At 39.4% G+C, this 17,434-nt stretch overlaps 1 protein-coding gene across 3 annotated transcripts in view; it reads right to left on the bottom strand.

Annotated features, from left to right (window-relative positions):
* Window positions 1-770: 770 nt before the first annotated feature.
* The window catches only part of LIN52 (lin-52 DREAM MuvB core complex component), a 112,553-nt gene continuing 95,889 nt past the window's right edge, over window positions 771-17,434 (bottom strand). For 2 of the 3 annotated variants that reach the window (XM_046647826.1, XM_046647829.1), the window contains one exon: window positions 772-3,890. In XM_046647826.1, the coding sequence (XP_046503782.1) occupies window positions 3,743-3,890 (148 nt within the window). In that variant the 3' untranslated portion in view covers window positions 772-3,742. Of the gene's footprint in view, window positions 3,891-17,434 lie in introns of all 3 variants that reach the window. The other variant, XM_046647827.1, reaches the window with a different exon arrangement.

The following is a 17,434-nucleotide window of genomic DNA, read 5'->3' as shown; positions in this document are numbered from 1 at the left end:
AAGGGAGCAGAGCATCCCATTGGAAATGAAATTTCTTGGCTTCATTACAAAGCTCCTATGGAAGCCCAAACACCCTTCTGAAGCCAACTGAACGACTTCCACCAGCTCCATTTTCACTGCCCTGATTAGGTGAGGCCAGAAGACAGAGGAGCTACAATAGGCTGCAGCTGGAGAACCAAATACAAGGAGCAGTTAGCAAGGGTCTAATTAAAAAATATGATCTGGGCTGGTCCCGTGGCATAGTGGTTAAGTTTGGCGCACTCTGTTTCGGTGGCCTGGCTTCGTGGGTTTGGATCCCCAGGTGCAGACCTGCACCACTCATCAGCCATGCTGTGGTGGCGACCCACATATAAAATAGCGGAAGACTGGCACAGATGTTAGCTCAGGGCAAATCTTCCTCAGTAAAAATAAATAAATAATAATAAAAAAAATAAAAATAAAAAATATGATCAATGAGCAACACAAAGATAAAGGAAAATTAATGATGGCATTTTGATATCAATGCAATTAATATCCTGTGAACTTTTAGTACTCTACCAACAGAAGGAGAGCCAAACAAATCAGCAGAGGCCTAAAACTGGAGAAACTGAAGTGAGCAAGAAGTCATGAGACTGCTGGTGAGGAAAGATTTGAATATGAATTTGAAAACACGCCTCCAAGCACCAGTGCTCCACCTCTCAGGACAGTGCTGCTCAGAGCCAACAAATGCGGTACAGGATGGTATTCGGGATGGCGAAGAAAAAGGGCAAACAAACCTGTGGGCAAATAATAAGGAGTTATTTATTAGAAAAACAATCTCTAAAGAGTTAGAGCAGAGCATTCAGAACACTGTCCCTATTCAGCCAGCCAGACATGCTTTTTTAGAGCACAGAAATCTACCGTCCACTTGGTGGTTTTCTTGGAAATCAATGACGAGCCAATGATGCCAAACAATTTGCTTTCCTTAAAATGGAACATTTTCCCTACAAGGGTGTGCTCTGGTCTAGAGCAGGTAAACTATCGACGGGTGATAGCAGTACTGAGTAATACTTCCTCTTCTCTAGTTCTTGAACAGAGGTGAAAAGGAACTCACACGAAGGGTTTTAGTAGGTGGCAGAGAAATATCTGTTTTCAAGCTATCATGTTTAACTGAAAGTCTGCGAACAGATAGGTTTTGAACCCAAGTTCAGTTCAAAGAAGACACTGAAGAAGAACTAGAAACGGAGGAGACAGCCATAACCTTGAGGGGCTTATAATTTAGTAGGGCAATGAGATATGTACTCAGATCACTTAAATATAAGGCAGAGTGTGGGAAGAGGCATAAAGATGGGATACATAAATGCTGTAGGAATGCAGGGGGAAGGATTATCCAGCTGGATCATCAGGAGTTTATAGAAGAATAGGTTTGATATGTGCAACAAAGAGGCAAGACTTTCTAAGGACTCAATGGTATAAGCAAAGGCACTCCAGCAGGAACTGGGAATTGTTCAGATTAACTGGAACAGAGACGTCACATACTGGAGAGGAAGGAAACCAAACTGGAGGGTTGATTAGGATTACATGTAGAGAGTTTTAAATGCCAGGATGAGAGACCCAGACTTTATTGCTAGACATGGGGAGGTACTAAAGGTATTTAAGTAGTATTTTAGGGAGTTGAGCAGTAATGAGCTGGATGGCTGGTAGAATAGATTGGAAGCTAGGAGACCACGTAGTAGCTGACCACAAAGCTCTACATCACCCACTGTGATTATTAAGGGGAAGACAGTGGATATTTGTCATTATAGTTGCGTTTTTTGACATGATCTATGCTTTAAAAAATGCAACTTGACCCTTTGAGGAAAAACTCACTCTCCTATAAAAGGGACATATTTATTACAACAACACGGAAACCATCACATACAAAGTACAATCCTCTAACACCCTGAAATACATACACACACACATTGTACATATATCTATATTATCAATATAAAAATACATCATTAACATTTCTAAGGACGACAAATACAAAACCAATAAATATTGCAATTCTAAAACATCTACTTACATTAAGTGCTGGTGAATAAGATGACAGTAAAAGAAAGAGGCCAAAGCAGACCAGAAAACCAACTACATAGCTTCAGGTTACAGACGTGAGTTGGTTTTGGGGAGGTATCCCAATATTCTCCATGTATTTCTCAACATCCCCAAGCACTTGAAAGTGCCCGATGTCATCAACTCTCAAAAACAGAGCAAAGGAAGAATTTGACATTACGGCACTATTTTTCGCCCCATCCCGCCACCCCCCTCTCTCACTCTTCAACCGCATTTAGAGATAAAGGAATGTCAATAATAAGCTTAACTTAAAATCAAAGCCTCTACAACCTAACCTTCTATACAGCATCCAAACAGAATGTTTGCCTTCTCATACTCATCCTTTGTGTCTTGTGTTCAAATTTTTTTTTCTTTTTAATATGTAAAATTGTATGGATGATCAAATGGCACAGATGAAAGAAAAATCAAACAATTTTAGCACAGGAAACAAGGCACAAGTGTCAGAAATGGTTAATGGACCAGCTATTAAATTGAATAGTGTTGTGCCCTTGCACAGACACTCAGAACCAAAAACTTGACCACAATTTTCCTTGTGTGAAATACCATCAGACTACTGCCATATGGATATTCTTTTCATAAAAGTTAAGAAACCCCATGTACTTCTCAAAACATTAGAAGCTGTGGGCTGGCTTATAAAGACAAAATACGGAGAACATGTGTAATCAATTTTACCCACGGACTAGATTTTTCAGGTTTTAAGAGAGATAGATAATGGCAAAGAGCTCCACACCAGTTGTATTTAAGTCAGGAAATTATTTTTTTCTTTTGTGTGTGTGTGTTTCCGTTATATGGGTGAAATATCTGATATGTGCCGTGAGAGGGGACAAAGCGGGGCAAAACATTGCCACCCTTCCATAGCACATTTCTCCAAGGTCAATCGGAGTTTCTAGTTTTTAATCAAATGGGAACTCCTACAAACAATCCCCTTCTCCTATCTTTCAGGCTATACTGACTTTCTTGCTTGAATCTGTAACAGATTAATTAGGACTCAAAAGTCCTTTCTGTCACCTTTAACTTGGTCTTGAGGTCTAGAACCCAATGCAACCTTGCACGGGCACTTCACTATACAAGCTAATCCCATGAGGGACTTGATACACAGGGATCCCTTCCTGGAGTCAGAACTGATGGCAGGGGCTGGGAGTTGGGGAATGGAAGGCATTGGGGGATCAGACTATCATGAGAGGCACAGAATTTTAAAAGCAGGTGTACATTTTAAGAAGATTCTGGTTTCTCTAGCTGGGGATTCTGAACCTAGTATACACTGAAGAATTCACAGGTCAGGCTACATGGCGTGTCCCAGAATCTACTTGGTCTCTGGTCTCCTTGCATCATAAATACTTCCTAAGAGATCAAGTACAACTCAAAAGAACTCATCCAATCAACATGTCCCAACTGACTTTGCCGTTACTGAATCAAAACAACCGTAAGATCCTGGGGCTCCTGAATCACTTCTGGAAATGAGAAAGCAGGTCTTTGACCTTGAAGAACGATATGCCCTCTAGTGTTACCAGCATCCGAGGCTGAGATGGTCAAAGTCTGGAAGCTGATTGAATAATTGCACTGATCCTTGGGTAGAGCAGATTCTTCTCTTGCCGCCAAATGTCCTCAGAGGCGCGGAGTGCCGGGAGCAGGGGAGAGGGTCAGTCCTGGAGGTGCACCCTCCGGCCTCTCACCCGGAAGCAGTGAGGTGCGCATCGTCAGAGCTGCACTGGGAGGGAAGCATGGTTCCAGTCCCCACGACATCCTGTCCACAAGCAGCTGCTACTTCTTGGGCTTCTCTAGAATGTTGAGGAATTTCCCCCGTGTCATCTCTCTGGCTGGGATCACAAAGCAAATGAAAGATCAATGAAAACCTCAAATCCGAAAAAGACATCTCAGGAAAATTCAATTTAAAAATTCAGATTGATTTAAATTGTATAATTGTATTTAAATTGTTTAATTGTATTAAGTTGCTACCATAACAGATTCAATCACCACTAACCTCTGAAAAGGGGAAAAAAAATCAACCACTATTGACAACTAAAACTGTACAAAGCTGTTCTGAAGTTGGCAATTGCTATAAGGTGCAGGTCAAATGAGAAAGACTTTATCATCCACCCTTAAAAAAATCACCAGGGAGTTCCCCCAAACCTGTCTCTCTCTCAAGAATGTAACCTAGTACTCGTGTTCACCCTCTCTGGGGGTTTGCTCTAAGAGGCTAAAATCCAACCAAGATTAGAGTGTTCTCTGGGTTGTTGGTCTCTGGACGTTTATAATCTCAAATCAAAATTAGAGATCATTTACCCCATCTCTCAGCAGTGGCAGTGCCTGGATGCTGTAACATAACAGGGTTTATATTCCCTCAGTGCAGTTCATCTGTGGATGGTGTAATAAAGTAGAGTTTATAGAGCTTTGGTCTTCTCTCTCTTGGCATTGTCAGTCCTTAGATATTTAATATAGCCAGGCAAGGTTTATGTGTCTTTCTCTGACTTTCGGCACCATCAATCTTTGAATGCTGTAGTTACAAGAGGGTTTATACAGCTACTTTCCTACATATGAGGCTCAGAAACGAAAGTAAAACATTTCTCAATTACAAGGGCCACTCCAGAAGCCCCCCGTTTTAGCTCTGTCAAGGAAATCCTCAAAAATCGTATGTAGCATAAAGCCCCCTTTATCCTCATCCCCACAAGATCATCTTTTCAGACTTCTTAAATGGATGTAACAGTGCTGAAAGATTCCAACGGCTTGCCCTGGAGGCCAGAGGTCTGCTGGGACCATGCAGTGGGCACAGAGTAGGCTGTGCCCCATGGCCTCCCAAGAACATATCTCCAACTTGGCTAAAGAAGTAAGGTGGCTAGGGGGTACCTGCAGGGATGAGAAGGCCCTTTGCCCTAGCCTCCTTGCTACGTTTTCCAAGTCCAGAGCAAACGGTACTAGACGAATGGGGTCCCACTCCCCCCGCAACCTATGTTTAACAGTTCCTATTTATTTGTCCAACAAAGAAATAAAACAATATAAACTCTGTAACCACAGAAAGGGTTTTGTTAACTGCAATCTATATAGTCCCCATCTTTTACAAGTTCCTGAGCTCCAACAAAGGGAAAGGAAATCCAATTATCTAGGAATGAAAGTCCCAGTGCTGGGTCTTGCCTCATGCACCCACAATCCCACCCTGGCCCAAATCAAACTGACTATTTTTTCCTTGGTGGATTTACACCAAAACTTATACATACAAAGTTCCTGTAAGACTTGCAATTATTTGTTTATACACTTGTTTTCCTTCACTGAAGTGTAACAACTGAGAGCAGAGAGTGTGTTTTATTATTCTTTGTATCACCAGCACCTAGCATAGTGCTAGATCTAGGATCTGCTGAATAAATGTTGGCTGGATAAATTATAAGATGCAGCAAAACCAGAACCAAGTAGGAACACAAGAACGTTCATTCCCTTGCCTTCCACAGACAAACACTAAGACTTGTCAGTGGCCCTCGGTGCTCCATTCTCTACGCTGTGGGATTTTGTTTAGATTCACCTTGCTTAGTTGGCAAGAAAATCATCTCCCTTGATGGAAATAATGCCAGGTTAATGGAGAGATATCGAGTAGCAAGGACTAACTACCCTAAGGAAAATCCAGGCAAGTACTTCCTTGCCCATGGGAGACAGCATGGACTTCCTTCTGAGAACACAGGATCTGAACTCAACTAAAGTTCCAGCTCTAGCACTTAGCAGCTGAGTGACACCTTAGGTTGAGTAAGATCTCTGAACCTCAGTTTCTTCATCTGTAAAATGGGTAGCATACTAAGGTCACCTGCTCTGCTTTTTCTCTTGGATATTCAGCAATGAACATGCTTGGTATAGAAACAATCTTTCATATATCACCTTTCAGAGGCTTCTGCTTCTCTTGCACTCAGTATTCTGAGCAAATGAATGAATGAACTATGATAAAAAGGGAGGCTATAATCTAAAAAATTCCGTTCCTTGGAATCTTCTCCCTCAGCCTGATCCTAGAGAATTGACTTATACTTTTGGCCAGAGTGGGTCTCATCATTTATTTCTGCTGGATGGGTTTTCTGCCTACTCTCCAGTGTTTATTAAGGACTTTAAACATAGTATCGAATGATCCTGCAATAAGGCTAGAAGCAGGTGCTCCGGAAAGCAGACATGGGTAATATGAAATTCTTCTTGGTTCAAAAATCCTGGGCCAGGAGTATTGTACTGATCTTACTAATTATTTCTGTCCATGGTCCTTCAGATCCTTCAATTCTTTACTGTTTTTTTCCCCAAATGAGAGAATGACTAGTATTTTAAGACTTAAATTTAAAAAGACCCAATCTATTTGAAGGATCAAACGGATTTAAAAAGAAAAATAAACGGATATTCCAGAGTCTCTTGCTGGCAAGCTCTCCTTGAATTTAACCAATCCTTTTTAACAACCCTTTCCCACTCAATCATTCCTCCCCCTTCAACCTAATCTAAGTACACAGAGCTGCAGGAAACCACCGTAAAAGTAGAAGTAATTCAAAAGACATCATCTTCTACATGGGAGGGGAGAAAGTTTTCCTACTCGCCAGTCCCATATAGGAGATATACGAATTCGTGACATAGCTGCTCCCTAAAAGAGGGCTATGCTCTATAAATCACTTCCTAAGCACCAACCCCTTCTTGTGCACAGAGAAATTGCTGTGGGTCAGGGGCTGCTCCAGAGCACGTGCACTCCTGTTCACTTGTCATCAGAGATGTTAACATCTCTGATTAATTCACATACCCGTTATTTTATTTCTCATTTCTTTATCCTTGCTCTCCTGCTCTGCTGCAGTGTGAAGATTCTTACCGACCTGCTACAGTAATCACCGCCTGCTAACCGCACCCCCCTAAACCTAGTGAAATTGTTTAGTGATGCCAACCGCGCTTTTAATTTGCAAGACATCAGACACAGAGGTAATTTATACCAACATCTGTTCATTTTTGACTTCTGAAACAAACTCGCACATGCTGCTACAAAATCCCATTAGGAGTAGGGGGACAGCCTTCTGCTACTATTCTGTATTTCTCCTCTACACACACACACGCGCGCACACACCTCTTCCAGTAGGGTTTTATATGTAAATGTATTTTACTAAAAAACTCCCACCAAGGATTTCAAATCTCTTTGGGGAAAAACCTTTAGAGATGTCTATGGCTTGCTTACAGAGGAGAGGAATTTCTATTTCCCCCTGTCTAGTTCCAACCTTTCTTCCCAATAGGTCCAGCTGGGTATAATTCTCACATTAATGGCCAGGGTGAGATTATATGCCCCTCAGTTTGGCACTTCCAGTTCCTGCTTTCTCTCCTGGTTATTTTTTTCCACAATGTGTTAGATAGAAGACAATCCTAGAGACAATAAGATTAGTAGAGAGAGTTTTATCTAGAGTCAATGAAATTGAACTGTTTTCTAATTCTGGATTAATTCTCTGGGATTACAAGGTTCAACAGGAAGGCAACACTGCTAACACATTCTAAGAACTATACCAAGAGGGATCCCCTGGTCATCAGCTACCATGGTGTATGCTGTGCAGAAGAGAAGCATGATCTCCATGTCAAGTTACGATTTACAGGTCCTCCTATGCAGTGCATAGACCAGAAACTGAGAAAGCCACATGGAGACTGTCACCAGAGGGTGAGCAAGTGAATTGCTGCAGAGAGTGTGGGAGAGGGGGCCACTTAGACATTTAAAGACAGCACATGGATAAACTACAGTCAACTTCCAGGTTTATGCTGTTTCTATTACCCACTTCGTTGTTTCTCTAGGGCTGTTAGGTTCATGGCAGCTGTAAATACCTGGATATACTTAGAGAGGTCAGGGCTGAAGGGAGGACTTCATCCTGCGTGCTCTGAAGGGAGTGTGTGGTTTAATATAATCTCTCCTTTAGACTCTCCAATTCCTCCATCCTACATTTAGCCTTGCCTCTGGCTCCCTTTCCACAATGACTACCCCCAAACTGCCTTCTCTGCAGTAAATTTTCTGGTAGCTGGTTGAAAAGATTCAGTGGTACAGATTGATTTCTCACCGGTGAGGGGATGAGGGATTACCAGAGGCACCCTGGTTAACGAGATCGGGTGCAGAATCTCTCACGAGACCAGCCCTCTCTGCCAGGGCTTTGCACTTTTCGCCCATGACATATGGGTTTCATTACAGAAAGATTTTCCAGATTATAACTTTCAGGCAATTGCCTGATAAAATTCTGCTTGGCTTTCATGCAGGGAACAATGTAAAGATTAAGTAACTTTTAATGAAATGGAAGAAACTCATAAGGTTTGGTTTTCAATTCCAATGCAAACTATTTTAAATATTTCTGCGCCTCAATATAATTAAAAACATTAGCGAGGTGGGGAAGAGTTACTTTCCACTGGTTCTCTCACATCCTGAAGAGCAACAACAGGCTGTCTTTAGAAGACTCTAATATGAGTGGCCAGGAAACGAAGGAGACAGTGTAACATTGTGAAAAGAACAGGGCTTTTAGCATCAGACAGGCTTGGATTTGAACCCCAGCTCCTAGACTGACCCTGGATCACTGGGGGCAAGTCACCCAAGTCATCTTTCTGAGCTTCAGTTTTCTCATCTGTTCAAGGTGAGATTAATACAGAGTTCACATAGGCACTCAGTAAATGCTAGCTACTATATAACTATCTCTTTCATTTCAAACAGAAGTTTATTTAAGCAACAATACATTTGACGGGAAAATTATCTAGGATTCATTCATTTCTTTCTTTTTTTTTTTGAGGAAGATTAGCCCTGAGCTAACTACTGCCAATCCTCCTCTTTTTGCTGAGGAAGACTGGCCCTGAGCTAACGTCTGTGCCCATCTTCCTCTACTTTATATGTGGGATGCCTACCACAGCATGGCTTGCCAAGCGGTGCCCAGTCCTCACCCGGGATCCGAACTGGTGAACCCAGGCCGCTGAAGCGGAACGTGTACACTTAACCGCTGCACCACCGGGTCGGCATTCATTTCTTTCAGAGTAATTTATCCCTACTTAAAGACAGATTGCCCTACATGTAACAGCTATGTACAAAAAAGTTATACAATTGTTCCTGGTTTTACAATGATAAGTGAAAAATATTAAAATTCTCCATTGAACAAGATATGCAAAGATTTTTTTGTTAAACAGTGAGAGTAAAATAACTTTCTGAAATATGAAAGCTAAGAGCTGAATGAGCATGCCACTAATGGCAATAGGGGGTACTCTCCAGTATTTTGCCCCATCCCATAACCATTTGATGTCAATCAAAACATAGCATTGGCAATTTAGTTAAAAAAAAGGTAATATGCTTGTGTGCATATACCAGTTATAATTGTGTACAATAAAAGAATCAGGAAGGGGAAAAGGAAAGAATAGAGAAACCCATACTGTAGTAGTCAGGACGTGGTGGAACCAAATTGCAGTTTTCTAACTAGGAATGTATTCTTGGTCTGTGGGAACTGAGTTCTGGAGTGAATAGCAAGTTCCCTTTGTAGTAGACACCTGATGTCTGCTGCTGGAACACCTCAACACATCAAGGAGTATCTTCAAACGCCATTTCCAACTGTGCAGGTGTGTCTGTTTCAGGAATTGGCTGCTCATCACGCTGGACTGATCTGCCTCATTGACAGACCCTGTCATTCACAATGGGCCTTAATTAGTTTTAAACTACACCACAGAACTATCCTGCCCCACCACCTTCAAATTAATATGACTATTCTTCCTAGTCTTGACTACTTCCTTGGGTGTTTCATCAGCCACGGCAAGCACTGGAGTCACCTTGGTTGCTGCTTTACAAAAGAGGTACCAGGTTCACACCGAATGAGCATCAGGAGCGGCAAAAGGAGGCCAAACTATTTATTTTTTAAAAAGTTCAAATAAAAACCAAATGGAAATATGAATGACTTGCATCTACATGGCACATATATTCTGGAAGATCAAACCTGCTGGAATAATATTGGGTATCATAGGCAGCTACCTTCCTTAATTGTACCAGCACATACTTAAAGCAAAAAGGAACACATAAAATCCTAGTTAGTTTAGTTTAAATCAATGTGCTAAAAGGCTATTTATTTAATTAGCTTCATAGATGTTTTATAGAAATGATGCCACTTGTAATAATTATGGTTTTGATTCTTCTTTAAAAATTACTTTTTTGGTCCTTGAAGCTTTGAATGCATTCTAACACTATGAGAAGAGGGGTCACCTAGCCAGCGGTGTGTGCTGTGTAGAAGAGAAGCATGAAGGGGACGGATGGATAGTTAAGTTAGTCACAGTAGCATGCCTACTATGTACTAGATACTAGGGAAGACGCAAATAAATTAGAAGTGACCTCTGAGATGGAGCTAGCTGTTCACAGGTATTTTGGTGGATTAGAGGAGAACAAAAGGAAACCAATGTGACTTATAATGCCAACTTCTCTCCCACAGGAATGTGGAAAGTTTTCCTGTTGTTCTGGCATAGAGCTGGCGTACAGCAGAGAAGTTCCAGGGCAGTCTGCCAGACTGAGATTCTTTACCATGCTCCAGTTCAGACCTCTGCACAAAACATACCGCTAAACGATCGATAATTCAAGTCAAGCACTAAGCATTTTTTAATGCCTCTAACATGAGAACAGCTGGCGCCGGTGCCACTGTCAAAAGCAGAAGGTGCTGGGAACTGAGCATGTCACCGGATGACGAGGGGTCTCTTGGAGCCTCATTAGGACAGTTGGTGGCCCTCAGAAGGTGATGTAATTGTAGTAAGGTCTGCTGACCATTCTCAATCAACTCTTGTGAGAAAGTACACACAAGTGAGAGTCTTTGGTAGAAATCTCATTTTTCTCTAAAATATATAAAAGCAGCATTTGAAGGTAAGCAGAACAGCCTTCAGGCTTTTGCCTAAAGTTCTTTGGGCATAAGCATTTCAAAAAGGAGATGAAATATATATCAGAGAAAAGAATAGTCTGGTTACTAAATCTATGACCAAACTATCGTTGACTATCAAAATCTTCACCCTCAGAAGTTTCAAAAAAGCCTCTTTGGGGCACACTTTCTGGATTCTCTTTCGATTGGGTGTCTTATGCCTCTAATAAGACTTTTTCTTCCAAAAGGGTGGGTGGTTAAGAAGAGTGTTCCCTTCCGTGAATTCAGAGAAACATAATTTTATATCAAAACATTTTTTTCTTCACATTTCCAGAGAACATTTTATCCAAGAAGTAATGTAAAGTAATAAAAAAAGGAAATGCCAGGACTCAATGTACAGCTAAACAAATTTGGACAGTTCTAATATGGAAAATAATTTTAATGGGTTTTCACAACAGGAACAAAAAAAGGACAGAAATATCCAGCCAACAGATTTATTCTCAGAATATAAAACATCAAGCAGGAACATAAAATATGGGAAGTGTCAGCCATGATGCCTGAAGATTGAAAGCAGAAGTAGAAGAATCTTAATTGCCAGGCATTTGAAAAATGTTGTATTCAGGTGAAAGCCTGTGTTTCTCCATCAACTCTCCTTGCCCTGCCCTCTTTTAAGAACGAAACAAGACTAGATTTCAAATATTCAATCCTTCTTACCATCCTTCTCCCTACTAAAAAACAAATCAAAACAACAAAAAACTCCAAAGATTTGTGTTCAAGAAATGAGAGCTAACAACTTATCAGTATTTTGTTTCCTTTTGAGAGGGCCTCACAGGCATACTTCATAGTTTCACTTGGTTGCCTTTTCAAGGGTAAACTCAATTGAACAAAAGATAATGAAATCAAAGCAAGAGATTAATACTCTTGGGGCGAGAACTTTTATTAAATACTCATACATTTGTGCAGAACATTCATGCTTCAGGGCCCTTACATAGTAATACATCGTGGTAAAACAGTTATTATGACCAAAGGCTAGTGGCTTCACATGGTCTTAATTTCCTCATCCATAAAGTGAGAATAATAGCAATAATAATCTATCATGTAAGGTTAAGATAGAACAACAACTAGTCAAAGTGACTTGATCACTACACAAAATATTTTGCCCCAAGTTAGACAGAGTAATTTATCCATAGGTTAGTTTCCACTCTCAGGAAAATCAGACCAAGATCACAGTATCGATAATTTCAAATGACTTGGATATTAAGACAAGTTTCCTGCTTGGAACATCCCCACTTCAAGGTGTTGGCAGTAGCTAAAGTCTAGAGGATGAAGGCCCAGTTGTCTTGACCCCCAGGGCAGGGAAAGAGTTACATCTTCACACTGAGAAGCCAATAAAAACCTCTCTTGATTATAATTTAGATAAGAACCACTGGATTGAATAATAATGTCTGAAACTCCCCTGGCTGTTTCACCTTGAGACGTCCATCACTGGGTTAAACATGATGCTAATTGCATTTGGATTGATTAATTTCTCTCACTCCTGTCTATTCGAATAACGCTTAACAAAATAATCATAGCACCCAGAGCCAAATCTTTTCCGTCAAAGGAATGAAGCCATCAGAACAGGCAGAGATGAAAGAAATGAAGATGACCCGTAATTACTGCTACGGTGATATCATTACCATATTATACAAAATGAGTGTGTGGGGGAGGGGGGATGGAGGGAGGAGGAGCTGAGATTATTTTTTCTAATGGAATCCTACAATCTAAGAATACAGATTTGACATCAAGTGGGACACACAGAAATATAGAACTTTAAAAAAATACAAACCTTGTTCATGAAATTGCAAAATCCAACAAACACTGAGGCCCAAGATACATCAAGTGTCTTGGGCTGTGAGCAGGTATTATTCACGCCACTATTTTTTCATCGCAATAACACTTTGTGTATGACTTGCATAAAGATTTAAGATGCTGTCTTTATACCACAAGCATTCCCATAGCTACTGGAAAATTTTTCTTTAAGCCAAGGAATAATATCATTTTATTTTAATATTGTTAGAGGTGGCCTTGTTCGTAAAGTCAGAATCTGGGTTTTAACTGCACCTAGTTCTAGTTTAAGACACCAAAGAAAATGTTGATGAATCTTCACGCCTGGTTCAGCGGACAGTAGTATGGATTTAACTCACTAGCAAGAAGAATATAACATTTCCCTACTTTCTCATTGTTTGATATGACTTTTATTACTTATGATAGAAAACCTATGATCACGTAGGATTTGAACCTTAGGTGTGAATCTATCACTTATTGGGTGGTGATCTAAAAAAAAAGGAAAAAGATGGTGATCTCAGGTATATTATGTAGTCTCTCTGGACCTCAGTTCTTTCATCTGAAAAATGGGGATCAGTACCTACTTGACTGGGTTGTTGTGAGACTTAATATATTTAAGTGCTCAGTAAGTGCTGATATAAGAAAAAATTTTCCCCTAAGATTAATTTTACAGTTATTTACAGAACCTTGAGCAATGTTTTGCTCAGGTATTTCATTTACTAAAGCTAATTTAAACAGACACTTGTAAAGTACCATAAATATTTTAACAAATATTTATGAAATAAATAAATAAATAGGATACCTAGAAGGCGCATCATTCATTTTAATAGGCTAGAAATATCTGGGGGATATTTTTGCTATGGTATTTTAAAAATAGAACCATCATTAAACTGAAAACAATAAAAACAGATATTGAAACTGTTTTATGTAGCTTGGACAAGAAGTACGTTTCTCTATTTTCTTATATAATGAATATTCCAAATAAAATAAGCATATGTATTCTGAATTTGCAATCATTCAGTAATAAATATAAATAGTTCTTTAAAAGGAAAAAACAAAACATTGTACTCCTGGCCAGGTTAAAACAACAGTCTAAACCATTTACTCCATTAACTCAGTATTCTCTGCTTTCTGTCTGGTTAAGAGAGGCAATGTAATACAGTAAAAAGTGTTTATCTTATCTGGCTTTGGAATTAGACAATTCTACATTTGATTCAAATCCTAGGCCCCCTTTTCCAAGCTTCAAGACCTTGAGCAAGTTGGGGCCGGCCCCGTGGCCAAGTGCTTAAGTTCACGCGCTTTGCTTCGGCAGCCCAGGGTTTCGTGGTTCAGATCCTGGGTGTGGACATGGCACCGCTCATCAAGCCATGCTGAGGTGGCATCCTACATGCCACAACTAGAAGGACCCACAACTAAAAACACACAACTATGTACTGGGGGGCTTTAGGGAGAAAAAGGAAAAATAAAATCTTTAAAAAAAAAAAAAGACCTTGAGCAACTAATTTACTTTTTTGAGCATCAGTTTTCTTATCTGTAAAACGGGAATTATGAAACAGACTTTGCAGGATCTTTCGAGATTAAATGAGGCAATGCATGAAAATCCTTTATACTGCCTGGTACATAGTAGGGAAGTCAATAAATAACAGTGTTAATCATTTTTATCCTTCACGTCTCAGCTCAAATACCACCTTTTCAGAGAGGCCTTCCATGACGACCCTATCTAAAGTGAGTTGTCTTCAGTTACTCTCTTTCATATCAACCCATTTACTTCCTTCAGAGCACTCACCAAATCTAAAACTAACTTTGTTTATTTACCTTCATGATTCACGAAGTGCTGTAGAACCTCCTGCTGTAGCCCCAGCAACTAGAACAATACCAGGCACATAGTAGGTAGTCAACTATACATCTATTGAAACAATTTATTCATATATGAGGAAAGAGGAACTCTGCTTCCTTTTCAATTCTTAATTAAATACCACGCATAAGAACTTTTTTTTCCTAGTAAAATTACATAGGTATTTTACCCTTTGACCCAGCAATTCCACTTCTAGGAAGCTATCCCAAAGAAACACCAGCAAAAATATTAAATAGGGTATTCACATGCCTATCAATTTCAGCACCATTTGTAACAACTGAAGATTGGAAACAGTCCAAATGTCCATCTTTAGAGAGGGGACTGGTATAACCTTATTATAGAGTACTGTTCAGCTCTAAAAAGGAATGAAGAGAGCTATATACTACTATAGAGAGATCTCCAGAACATACTGTTAAGTGAAAAAAGCAAGGTGCAGATTATTTATAGTATATGAGCTTATGTTGAAAATTAGGACAAGGGGGAAATACATATATATTTATTTATATTTTCAAAAGAAACAATAGAAGGATGAACTTTTGTATTAGTTTTTGCTAATAAAGATGGTTACCTAGCGAGGGGAATAAAGAGGGGGAAGGGATAGAGATAGAAGGTAGATACTTTGAATGCACCTTATCTTATACGTTTTACTTTGGGACAACATATAAATATTTTATGTATTAAAAGACAAAATTCATTAAATAGAAAAAATGAATCTCTAAAAATTGAAATAAACTGAAAATAACCTGAATCTATAAAATTTGACGCCACCTATATAGTAGAAAAGTTTAAATAATTTTAAAAGACATATTTTGACTACACATCCCTACAAGTGTGTATCCTAAGGATGTAAAAGAAGCACAGAGAAATCTTAAACTGCCTCCAGCAGTCTTGTTGTTACATGTAGTTAGTTCTTTTGATGCTAGTTTTACTGCAGGTTAAAACAGTTATGTTAGTTATTAGGAACCAAGATTTTCAGCATGAGAAAAGAGATCTCATTATAAAATCAAATATATCAAATAAAAACCCGTTGAGGGGCCTGCCTCGTGGCACAGCGGTTAAGTTCACGTGCTCTGCTTTCATGGCCTGGGGTTTGCCAGTTCGGATCCCGGGTGCAGACATATGCACTACTTGTCAAGCCATGCTGTGGCAGGCATCCCACATATAGGGTAGAGGAAGATGGGCATGGATGTTAGCTAAGGGCCAGTCTTCCTCAGCAAAAAGAGGAGGATTGGCAGCAGATGTTAGCTCAGGGCTAGTCTTCCTCAAAAAAAAAAACACCAAAAAAAAAACCCCAACAAAACCCTTTGACATCTTTAATTTGAACTGGTTGTATTGGTAGGAACAAAATTTCTTTTTCTCTTTTCAAAAAAACCCTTATTTACCAACTCTGTCCGTGGAAAAGGCCTAGAAGCAATGACAGTCTATTAACAATGAAAACTATTAGTACCTAGATTTCTACTAAAAGAAACCAGGGCTCTTGGAGAAATGGATGAGATTCCAAGTCTGAAAAAGTGAACCAGGGATATCTTGACATGCTGAAAGCAAGGAATTTATCAAAGATTACTAGGGTAAAGTCAAATGACACAGGATTCAATCTGAAGGGACATCCACTAACTGAAGATGGGACAGTTTTGAGAGTCAAAAAGAATCATGTTTATAATACATTGAAACACATCAAATATAAACATTTATAATATTTTTTTATAAGTCCTCAGTCACTTCAACTCATTTCATGTTCTGAAAATTGATAAATAAAAGGAGGGAAAAAACCTAGCATTTTTCCTGCCTTGCTTCTTTGGATAGTATTTCAGGGAAACCAAATAGTTGCTGATTTGTTAGAATAATAATAATTAACATCATTATTCTTATGAAAAGGATCAGATGGTTAACTCTCAAACCCAGTGGCCTTCGCTGACACTGGAACAAGCGGAGGTCATGTGCTTCCTGATGGGAAGCAACAGTAAGTGTACAGTATCACTTACGAAACATTCTTGCCAAAAAGACTGAATCCAAACCCAATTTATTCTCTAACAGATTACAGGAAATTTGGGGGGAAAGAGGAACATGTGGAATGCTATCACCAGGATAAAATCATCTAAATTTAAAATGTGGGAAATCCTATAAGACAAACAATTCAGTTTCTTCAACAATTAAATAGCATGGGGAAAAAAACTTGGAGGAAGCAGGGAGTGTGGTTATAGAGAAGATTAAGAGACCGAATCTTCATGTCAACTAAATGTAATGTGTGGACCATGTCTGGATCCTGAGTCATACAAACCAATCAGAAAAAACACAATTTTGAGCCAGCCAAACTGGACATGGACTATTAGATGTTATTAAGTTTGGTGTTTTATTTTATTTTGTTTGGTGTAATAATGGTGTTTTTTTTTAAAGCCTTCTCGGTTAGAAATACACATTAACTTATTTATAAATGAAATGGTACTAAGATTTGCTTTAAAATATTCCAGCCAACAACACAACCACAACAAAAAGTGTGATATAAGGAAGTGAAGATAAAACAAGAATGGCAGAAAGCTGACAATTATCGAAGCTGGGGAGGGCGTACATGGGGTTCCTTACAGCATTCTCTCTACTTTAGTTAGTATATGCTGAAAAATCTCCATAATAAAAAAGAAAACCTCACCAAACGCTTCTCTGGAAATATAGCTTTATCTTATTACACTACATATCATAATACAATGAAGAGTAGGCCCGGGAACAGAGACAGGAATAATTAATTCTGTGGAGGGCTTGGCAATGGTTAGACAGAAAAAGCTTTAGAAAGGGAGTGACTTTTCATGTCATGAATGTTTATTTCCATCATTAAATTCTTTGGATAAGGAACAAATTACACATG

This window comes from Equus quagga, chromosome 20, assembly GCF_021613505.1.
Source record: "Equus quagga isolate Etosha38 chromosome 20, UCLA_HA_Equagga_1.0, whole genome shotgun sequence".
NCBI classification, from domain to species: domain Eukaryota; kingdom Metazoa; phylum Chordata; class Mammalia; order Perissodactyla; family Equidae; genus Equus; species Equus quagga.
This window is presented reverse-complemented; position numbering and strand designations above follow the sequence as displayed.